The 11,176-nt window shown below is 35.9% G+C and overlaps 2 protein-coding genes across 2 annotated transcripts; one reads left to right on the forward strand and one right to left on the reverse strand.

Moving 5' to 3' along the window:
- Positions 1-192: 192 nt before the first annotated feature.
- Positions 193-1,456, reverse strand: LOC122063439 (the record flags this gene model as incomplete). The annotated part of the gene is made up of 3 exons (XM_042627148.1): positions 193-404; positions 1,088-1,156; positions 1,286-1,456. Coding segments are annotated over 3 exons (315 nt in total), but the record flags the coding sequence as incomplete, so codon positions are not given.
- An 8,141-nt stretch (positions 1,457-9,597) lies between these two features.
- LOC122063436 (late embryogenesis abundant protein 2-like) lies at positions 9,598-10,383 on the forward strand. Its single transcript, XM_042627145.1, has 3 exons — positions 9,598-9,736; positions 9,881-9,949; positions 10,126-10,383. Exons 1-3 carry the CDS (start codon positions 9,671-9,673, stop codon positions 10,198-10,200), a joined length of 210 nt encoding a protein of 69 aa, XP_042483079.1. The 5' UTR covers positions 9,598-9,670; the 3' UTR covers positions 10,201-10,383.
- Positions 10,384-11,176: the final 793 nt, after the last annotated feature.

Below are 11,176 nucleotides of genomic sequence, written 5' to 3' on the forward strand. Positions count from 1 at the left end.
ATGTCCTGTCTGGTTTTTAGAACTATTTTGACTCCTTACATATTCAGAGCTGTTCAGTGCTAATGGGGGCATTCAAATTTTCTGATTCTAGCTGAGTATTTGCTGAGCCGCTGAAGTACCCTTTTTAAGTTAATATAGAGGGAAGAACTATACTCTTTTTTTGGTAACGAGGGAATAACCAGTAAAAGAATCTGTTGCTACTAGAAAATTTTTATTGATTGAGGTTTGTTCTTACAGCTCCAGCTGTTAGGAGCACTCTTCATTGTTGAAGGAACAAGAACAATAATCAGCTCTTCAATTAAAGCATAAAAAAAAGAAGTGACTCATTTTCATTTGTTCATGCCCATTGCGTTCTTGACAGCATCAGTAGCTCCTTCTGCCTTGGATTTCATTTGCTGACCAGTCTGCACACAAATTTATGTTGCAAGTCACTGACGTAGACAATGTAAGTGCAATATATTGAGTCCTGATTGAGGAATCCTAGCCAAATAATTTGTGGGTCCCGGAGGTTCGGCCTTTATTATAGGGTTGGATCTTCCAACTCTTGGGATATGTTTGGTTGCAAGGGAAATTGAAAGGAAAGGTAAGTGAAAATTTTTAACTTGAAAAGAAATTTTTATAATCATATAACATGTGATCCCATGTGATTGTATATGCTATCATATTTAGTAATGATATATTTTACTTGTAATTTTAATGGGCAAGAGAACCCTATTCGCTAATAGGGATATTGCATCAATGCACAAACCAATGGGAGGCATTGGGTGGGGTAGGGGCAGTGTGGTCTTTTTGCATCCACTTGTGTCTTGACATAGATCCACACAAGCGGGCATGTTTTTTGCTTCTAATTTTATTTTACATTGTATAGCAAAGGGTTTTGGATGTAAAATAAAATAAAATTTAATAAATAAATGTAAAATGATTTGAAGTTTCCTGATATAGTCACAAGAGATAATGATTAAAAAAAATTCTTTAATTAAGTTTGAGAATTTTATTTTCCTACCCATTAATTTTGAGTTTCATGTCATCAAGTAAAATTAGGTTTTGGCTGTCGGGAAAATAATTATGTAGGGAAAAAGCATTGAACCTCTTGACATGACTCCTTGGCAGAATTCATGGCATTGGTTGCCTTATCCATCATCTGGTCCTTGTTCATCTGCACAAGAAAGAAAATATAATCATCTCGCATTGACCATACATTTGTGTAACACATAACATCATCATGCATGGGTACATGCCATTCATGTATCATGCACAACATGAAACATTAAGATACATTAGTTACCTGAGCATTGGCCTTGGCCTCTCCAGCTTGGTAGCTAAGGTTCTGAGCCTGGGATTTGTCAGCTATCTTTGGTTTTGGTTTTGGTTTCTCCACACAAACACACACAAGAAAGCAACCGAGTATAAGACTCAATATGTGGAGTTGGTTTTGATAATGCAAAACCAATTCATGGAAAGGGGAAAGTTATAGTCTCTGACATTCATCCTCCTCTTGACACGTGTAAATTAATTAAATGAGGTAAACTTGGTAAACTTGCCACATGTCAGACTTATGGTTGGTGCAGGTTTCTTGGGCCTCTTGGCTAGGTGGCTGGGCTGGGTTACTGGGTTATAGCTAACTTTCTTCCTACTTCAGCGGTGTAAAAGGTCAAAGCTTACCACGACTTCTTGCATGTGGAACTCACTGCCCTACCCGGAACACTGAAATGGTTGAGAGTTTTCTGTCTTTTGGGTTTATTTCCGGTCCAATCCAGCTCACTTATAGCTTTTTGGTGGAACGCATTAAAATTGGAGGGACCCCAAACAGACCTGATCCAAATTACTCTCCCCATGAAAAAACCAACACTAGTGAAATTTTTCTCCCTTCTGCTCACTACCAATCAGCCGTTGTGCCTAGGGAAAGGGAAAAAACTCACAAGATAAGGAATTCTGGAATTGCCAGTTGTAAACAGTCAATTGATAGAAAAGGCAATGTACTAATACAACACACCAAGAAGGAAAAAAAAAAAAAAAAACAAAGAAAGCTTCACACTGTAAGGGCTCGTTTGTTGGAAGGATAAAAAGGATGGAAAACTTGTGAGAATGAGTCTCCCATACTTTGGATTAAGATGACAAAGAAAAAGAAGAAAAAAAAATTGTAATTTTTAGTGGGGTCTATCTCTATGGGAAAGAGAAAAATAGAAATGAAGTGGAATTCAATGGGAAAGAGAGGAAATAGGAGGAGAGTGATAGACATAATAGATTTTCCATATAGTAGTAGAACTTTGAGAGTGAATAGGGTGAGAAAAGTTAATTATCATATTACCGGACAATAATTATTGCATTAAATGATCTTGTCTGGCAAGTTTCTCACCCCACTTATTCAACCAAGAGTCCAAATCAGGTTCACATACGAGAACAATCTCGAACGCCCCTGGTCTGTGGATTTGGAATCCATTCACTCTCTCTTCATTTAATACATTCCAAATCCATGGACCAAGGACGTACAAGATTGTTTTCGCATGTGAACCTGATTCGCCTTGTATTTGGATAAGTGCGGCGAGAAATAAATACAAGTTTTCCATCATTTTTTATCATTTCCACTTTTCTCCGTCAAACAAATGAGGCTTAAGATTATCTCTAGAGTCAAATTTGGTTCCTACAAAAAGAGGAGTTGAAAACCTTCCACAACATCACTACAAGAAAATTGAGTCTTAGAGGCGATAGATATCGAGAGCGGATCAGATTTATGTACCAGAATGTACGAGAATGACCCTAGTCCATGAATTTAGAATCAATTTTCAAGCTTACTGCCATAAAGTGATGCCATGCATTTGGCTAGAAGAGTGTTAGATCTACCTATCAAAGAGCAACAACTACCATTTTACACAACATGATCCACAAGGACGTAAGTGTATGTGGATGACACGATTGTAATTTATTTATTTTTTTATTTATTTTTATTTTTTTAAATAAAAAGGGGCATTCCCCAGCATTGAGGAAGTTTTATGAAAGAATCATAAAGTATCAGATAAGGTTAAACCCCCAAATGTGTGTGTTCAGCATGACGTTTGCAATTTGCTTGGTTTCCTTGTAATCAAGAGGAGCATCAAAAGTAGATTCTATTTTTTTTTTCCACTAAGAATCAGAATTTGTGTTAAGCAATATGAGGAAAAAAAAAAAATACAACTGAAAAAGACTTTTAATCCCCCACCTTCAGCATTGCCATCAGCAGGGGAAAGAAAGCCTAGAAATTACTGAAGTGAAATATAGGCCTAGATTCCGCATCATGTGCAATCTCATTTCTAATATGAGCTGGGAAAACTACATTCTTGGTAGAGACTCCAGTCTTTGCTGCATCCTTTGCAAGAAAATCAGCAATACTATTTGCTTCACGGAAATAATGTGTAATCTTCCATGGGATTGAATTTGGGAACTCCTTAACAGAAATCCAATCTTGAGTTGCAAACCAAGGAATTGAGAGGTTCTAGAAGGCTACCACCACAGTGACAGAGTTTGATTCAATCTAGAGGGAGTTTACATTCAACGCCTTCAATGCTATGATACCCTCCATTAGAGTTATAAATTCAGCAAAATAGTTTGTCTGAACACCTAGAAACTTCTTGAATGAGCCCACAATACTGCCCCTATGGTTTCTCAATACTCTTCCAGAGCCAGATCTTTCAAGATTTCCCATAGAGCAGCCATCCACATTTAATTTGGTCCAACGCCATAGCAGCTTGCACCAAAAAACTTCAAGAGGAGGATCATGTCTTCTTGGAATAAATGATAGACCCAACCGACGATAGCATAACAAATCAGCTGGCAGCTTTACCACATCATACAGAGCAGAACTTCTTACCGGCACCTCCCATTTGATATTTTGAAATCAAGGTAGATTCTATTAAAATCAAGGCAATCAAACTTGCCCACACCTCATATAGAGAAGGAAAGTTTTCTCGATCACTTCCAATACATCAGTCGGTTTATAGCACAATTGACTTAATTATATATGTGTACCAGTGTTCAAGTTACTAAGGAAAAATCAGCCTACGTATTGGAATCTGCAATGTCAGGAGGCCTTTGATATCAAATCAAAAAATACATGTTGAGCCCATTGTTTCTTGTTCCACCGATCAAAGGATAACTTCTTTTGTTATATCTATCGATGGGAAAGATCTCAATGGGGTCTATGCTGGCCTAGAAAGACAATAAAGATTTGAGGAAGAAGTTCTGAGAGTATGAAATTCAGGACACACCTTTAAAGAAGACTTTCTTAGCTCTAGTCAGGGTAAGAAGAACTTTGAGGCGCTACATGGTGGCATGTCCTATTCACTTGATCTCAAGAATGGATCCAATCAAATATCTATTTGAAAAACCAGCACTCACCGATAGAATGGCAAGGTAGTTACTATAACTTTCAAAATTTGACGTCACCTATGCTAATCAGAAGTCCATCGAGTATAAGGCAATTGAAGATCATTTATCAACTCATTTAGTAGAATACGGAAGGCTATCAAATGATTCCTTGGGGATGCCCATAACAATAGTATATTCCAAGTTGTAAAAAGCAAGACTCGAGACTCCGATCCCTCCATGCATAATTCCAAATCATTTACCTTCTAGTACAATCTAGACCAATACTATCAACGCCACAACTCAAAAACGATATTCTATTGATGCATGTATGGCTCTATGGCATGCGATTCAAGACCTAGAAGCTGAAAAAAAATATTGAGGTCAAGACTAAGCAGAAATATCCAAATGTCACCACCAATCCCTCCTATCAGCATTAACTTCTGGATATTGAATATAAGAGAGTCATCCTGGAGGAATTTGAAATTAAACATCTCTGATGAGGAAAAGAAACATGGAAAATCTGGTACCATACTAAAGAAATTTCCCTAGAGAAGGCATAATTCCCATTAACAGGATTTGACCCCAACATGCCATATATACCATATCCGCCATCACCCTTAGAAACACTGGGGAAAGCTTTGTCTAGGATACCGAAACCATCCTATTATTCACCATCACATTCATCAACTTTTCAGCTCCGTACACCACTCTCTACACCACTTGATTTTGGGGGAACAGTGGAACTATTACCCTATGAATCTGCCAAAATACTCCATCATTGGTCTCCTTGGAACAATTGGTAGCCATAATTGATTTGCAATAAACTTATCATGTAAGTAAAACCATACTTGTTTAGTTTTCTTTGGTTCCACAACTTTGAACTACTATAAATAGAGGCTAGTGACAAGTAAAATTGGCCAAATTGAGTACCCTATTATATACCCCAAGGATAGTCTATGGAAAAAGACAAAATAGACAACAGATGAATACATATAGAGTAAATAGAAGGGTTGAAGGCATCAAAACTGGTTCAGTTCAATTTTCTTGAGAAAATGCAGGCCATTTAAAACAGAAGAATAATAGTCAGTTACAAGGTGCATCATACAATTGAGACAGAATAATAAATTCAATAAGAGGCTAATCCATAATATACCATTAACCTATCTATTCATAACAATGAAGTGAACTTTTGATATGAATATAATAGTCACCAAAATGGAACTTTGTTGTTGTTATTCTCCCATAAGAAACAAAAGATATCCTGATTAATGCATAAGTAAATATATACAATCCTACATAATAATTTTAATAACAATTCTACATTAATGGTCTTGCTCTTGCTCTGATTCATCCCCGACCCCCTGAAGGATAGGACCAATGGTTATGATGACTAGTATGTTATAGTGGGGGTTGGGTACTAATGTTGGCAAACTCTAACAACAAAGCAAAGCATGTAAAATCATTTGATTAACCTTTGGGATGCAACAACATCATGGTACTATGGTAAGAAACAAAGCATTGAAACATTTTCAAAGATGTTCAAATATTCATTTTTTTTTTTTTAATTAAATTAAAGCTAACAAACTTTCTATGCCCATGTGGTGCAACCTCAACCAATTGGACTTTTTACATAATGAAATTATGTTCCAACTACTATATGAGGTTATCAGGTCCAGTTGTCTTTAAATTTGTTCTCCCTTCCCTTCAATGTGATCATATGAATTGTTAGGTTGCCCTAGCCTTGGAGTCAAGTACATCAATGTAACTACCACAAGTTCTTCATAATCAAATTTCCACTAGTTCACCAGTCTCAAAGTATTTGATTTTTCCTTCCATGGACACTCTAGGTAATTGCATCAATTCCTCCAACATCTTTGATCCACCATGTATGGTCTGGCCTTGGGTATCAACTACTTTGAAGCCATGAACACTCATCTTCTCAAGAGCAGGTGTAACAGTGAGTAGGAATTTAACGAATTCTATTTGAGGTCTCAAACCATCAAAAGAAGTAACAATCACATTTCGAAGATGGGGTAATGAGCACTCTGGTCTATCTTGTACTTTTGGAAATTCTATAACGGTGAATGAACGAGAAACCGCCTGCAAAATTAATTGATATCCAAATTAATAGCATAATATTGTTACTATATTAGATTACAGAATCCCAATGACATCTTATTAAATCAAACCCAATTCATCACATGCAGATTACGAAGAGTAGTATTCATAATGGTTATCCAAAACAATTGTGAGTAAAAAGAAAAGTAGGAACAAAGAAGTAACTAAGAATCCCAATGACTTTAATGTGGCATAAGAATTATCTTGAAATTGCATACTTTGGAAACTCATACATACATACATACATATATATATATATATATAGGGTTAATCTGTTTGTAACTAATGCGGTTACAAGTGATCATTGTAACCATTTTTCCTTTTCTATTTTGCCCTTGGCCACATATTCAATGGATCTTAATTGCTAAGGATAAAGGTATAATTATCCCATCAAATGGATAAAAGTGTATGTGGAGCAGATCCGAACCTTCCTGAGTGAAGGTGGATCCACGAGATAGACAACTAACATTGTACTAAGTACTAAAAAATCTTGTTGGATGTCAAGAAGATCAGAAAACTAAAATCGGTGACTCTTCGATGTGCACAATCCTTTTTGCAGAGCTAACTTGCAATCCAATAGCATCCCCCTTTTACCTCCATTTCAAGATCCCGCCTCTATATAGTGACGATCTGATCTCTGATACTCTCCTCTCTTGTTCCCACGAATGGCTGCTCAAACATTAACTAGAAAAAAAAAAAAATGAAGTTTGTTGTTCTTGGAAGAGAATATAATAAAGGAATAGAAAGGGAAAAGCATAGGTTGACTCTATTTCACAGAAAGACAGAGAGATTAGTAGTGCAGAGGATGTGGGCGATGGGTGGAGAGATGGGAATAGGGAAAGAGAAAATGGTGGGGAAGGAGGAGGAGGAGGGTGCATATGAGATGAGAATAGGAACGGAGTGAGAGATAGGGGGACCAAAAGAATCAAGGATTAGTTAGAGAGAGGAAATTACCGTCCGTTGAAGTTGCAGAGGTGATTGTTTTGGACAAGTACCACTTGAGGAGGGAGGTACTTACATGAAGAAAAAAGAAGACGAAGCATGATCACACACCAACCCGATAGATCCTATTCTTTTTTTCTGGGTAAGACCCGATGGATCCTAATCACTATAGGCATTAAATCTGTTTTATGTGAAATTACACTAAAATACCCTTTGCAAAGATGATATTCAATATGTTGAAGGACGAATAAAGTATGGTTACAACTTAAGTTTGCAACCTGCTTGGCAAGGGATTTTCGCATCAGGAAGCATTTGGTTCTAAGTTGGACTCCTCTTATACTACCTTGGGGCCACTCACACGGGGATGTCTAATGCTCTTCATTGCTTTCAATGAAAGTTTAAAATGGTTCTCATTAACCCGGGTATGAAAAAAAGGTGGATAAAATATATTTCAAAAGCACAAAACTTCTTTATCCCCACTCCAATAAAAAAAAAAAAAAAAAAAAAAGAAAAAGGAAGAAAAAAGAGAAAGAACAAAGAAAAAGTAAAAGCATATATGGAAATAACTCCACACTCAAAACAACAGTATGTCCTACCACCAAAAGAAGATGGAAAGAGAAGCCAAAGAAGAAGAAAAAAAGACTACCGAAAACAACCAAACACCTAGACCATCTGAAGATGGCCAGACCAAAAGGAAAACTCATAATATTGACATTGTAAGAACAATCATTTTGTTTTCTTAAACAATTATTCCCCAAATGATAAGTAACAATCATACACTTCCAAAAAATCACATACTTTTACAGAAAGATCAATACTTCATGCTACTTCATCAAAGAAAATGAATGCAACAAAAGGATGAAATTCCATTGAGTACTGAGGAAGATATTGCAGTTTTCTGCTTCTGATGCATCAAAAAAAAAAAAAAAAAAAAAAGAAGTAGAAACTTTAAATCCTAAGTCTTTTCTAAACTAATTCAAAGAACGAGAAAATGGTTTTTAAAACTCCTAAGACATGTGATAGAATTGTTTATGTTGGGGGAAATATTGACATTTTTCCTAGCAGTGATTGATATATTTCCACTAAATTGACTCAGTTGTTAACCTAAACATTAAACATTTTATAGGCACAAGATAACTTACATCAATCCTGAGTTCTTCCAAGTTGGGGGCACTTCTAAGGAAACAGAGTCCCACTAAGACCATAGGTAAATGATCAAAGCAGATTTCCAGATCCAATCTCTTTAGATGATAAAAAGTATTTGGAAGCCTCTCCGGTACCAAATCAAAAGCCAAGAACTACATGAAGAAAATGCAAGAAATAGGTGTCTAAGAGTGTATTTTTTAAATGAATAAAGCGAATGCATCAAATTATATTCATGAAATCATCAAATTATGTTCACCATTGATTTAGAGACACTAAGCTTAATTGCCCCTTTATCCAAAAGATAAAGAATGACTTAATCAACTCTGACCAAAGAAAAAAAGAAAGAAAAAAAAAAAAAAATGAATGACTCGATCAAAACAGCCCATGTGACAGAGATGATGGAATAGTCTAGGAATGCCGTCCTAGACTCTGTCTAGGCTACCAAAAAAAACTATAAAAAAGGCTTGGTTGGATGAGTTGGACCAGGAATAGAACTTAAAAACACTAAAACGAAGAGACAGAGAGAATAACGCCCAAGTAAACGGACCATAATAGAGAACTTTCAACCGTTTCAGTGTTCAAGGTAGGAGAGTGAATTCACGTTTTGATGAATTTGGATCAGATTCATATGAGAATAATTTCATGTGTATTTGATCCATGAATTTAGAATCTATTAAATGAAAAAAGAGAAAGAGGATTATAAATCTAGGAATAAAACAATTTCATACGCTTCTGATTCATGAATTTAAAATCTATTAAATGAAAAGAGAAAAAATGAATAGTAAATTTATGAATAAAAAATATTCAAAATTTTTCTTACACATGAACCTGATCTAATCTTAGCTTTGACCTCTTACACCCTTGAAGTAGGAGCAAAGTTCGCTATAACCCCATATTCCCAGCCAAGTAGCCCGAGAGGTCCACGAAACCTGCACCATACCGCAAGTCTGACACGTGGCACATTTATCTCATTAACTAATCCACTTGTCCAAAGGAGGATCACTGGAAGAGACTATAAATTTTACCACTCCATCAATTGGTTTTGCATCATCAAAACTAATTCTCATATCGAATCTCATACTCTCAGTTGCTTTTCTATTGTGCGGAGAAACCAAAACCAAAGATGGCTGACAAATCCCAGACTCAGAACATCAGCGAGAAAGCTGGCGAGGCCAAGGCCCATGCTCAGGTAACCAATGTTTTATATGTTTCATGTTAATTTGCATGATGCATGAGTAGTACCACATGCATGATGAATATGCTATGATAACACATGGGTGAATGATGATGTTATGTATGGTCCATGAGAGGATCCCTTTTCTTTCTCGTGCAGATGAACAAGGACCAGATGATGGATAAAACAACTGGTGCTGTCAATTCTGCCAAGGAATCGTGTCAAGAGGTTCAACCCTTCTTTTCCTTACACATAATTATTTTCCCAACAGCCAAACTTAACTTTGTTAGTTTACCGTTATCCAACCCTAATTGTATGGCTAGGATTTGTCAATCAGGACTCTCTCAATATATTGTACTTTGATTGTCCATGCTAGTGATTTTCAGCATAATTTTTTTCTGCAGACTGGTCAGCAAATGAAATCCAAGGCAGAAGGAGCTACGGAATCTGTCAAGAACGCAATGGGCATGAACAAATGAAAATTATAATCTATATATATATATATATATTTTTTTTTTTTTAATTCTTTTTTTGTGCTTTAATTGAAGAATAGCTGATTATTCTTCTTGTTCCTTCAACAATGATGAGTGCTCTCCAAACGGATGGAGCTGTAAGATTGAACCTCAATCAATAAAGTTTTGTAGTAGCAACGAATTCTTCTATAGGTTCTTCCTTCTATATCAATTTAAAGGTGTTTCAGCCAACATTTACTGAGAATCCATATATTTGAATGCTTTCATTAGCACTGAACAGCTCATCATACGATTTACATCCGGGATATACACAAAAGGAATTGAAACTCCACCTTCAGAATTGCCATCAGCAGAATTTAATGACCTCAAGATTTTTCCAAAGAGACAACATTTGTCATTGCTATCAGCAGCACCCTTTAGAAAAAAAAAAAAAAATAGATATTATATTGCCAAATGATAAATCAAGTAAGTAACGGGGTCTGTCCAAACCATCCCAAATAAAGTCGTGATAGATAAAGATTACATAAAATGACCAATAATAGGAGTTTTGAGTTATGATGCATTTATTTTCAATGGAATTTGCAATCACATTTCCTCCTTTGTAGCAATTGGTAATATGCCAAGGGATAGAACCAAGCAAATTTTGTAAGTTGACCCATTGCTGCTAAAGCTTCCACGGACGAATATTACAAATAGAAGTAAGCATTGTACTTTAGTCACCCTAAATCCATAGTTTCTTAAAATCATGTACCTTAGCAATTAATTTTTTTTTTCCTGCTAGAAAGTCCTACTTTTATTAAAGAAAAAAGGAAGAAAAAAAAAAAAAAAAAAAAAAAAAAAAAAACATCACAGATATACATGAAAAGCAGATTCAATGACCCCCACCTCCGGCATTGGCATTTGCAGAAAACTTAAACCACACTTAAAAGAATCTAAACCAAGGTCTTGTCTCAGCAATGTGCATAATCTCCTTCTAAATATA

Source organism: Macadamia integrifolia, unplaced genomic scaffold, assembly GCF_013358625.1.
Source record: "Macadamia integrifolia cultivar HAES 741 unplaced genomic scaffold, SCU_Mint_v3 scaffold1325, whole genome shotgun sequence".
Lineage (NCBI taxonomy): Eukaryota > Viridiplantae > Streptophyta > Magnoliopsida > Proteales > Proteaceae > Macadamia > Macadamia integrifolia.

Excerpts from the sequence above, each read along its gene's own strand:
- LOC122063436 (XM_042627145.1), top strand. The coding sequence starts at position 9,671 with ATGGCTGACAAATCCCAGACTCAGAACATCAGCGAGAAAGCTGGCGAG. Across the intron at positions 9,737-9,880 it reads AGGCCAAGGCCCATGCTCAG|ATGAACAAGGACCAGATGAT; the intron begins GTAACCAATGTT and ends TTTCTCGTGCAG. Across the intron at positions 9,950-10,125 it reads CCAAGGAATCGTGTCAAGAG|ACTGGTCAGCAAATGAAATC; the intron begins GTTCAACCCTTC and ends TTTTTTCTGCAG.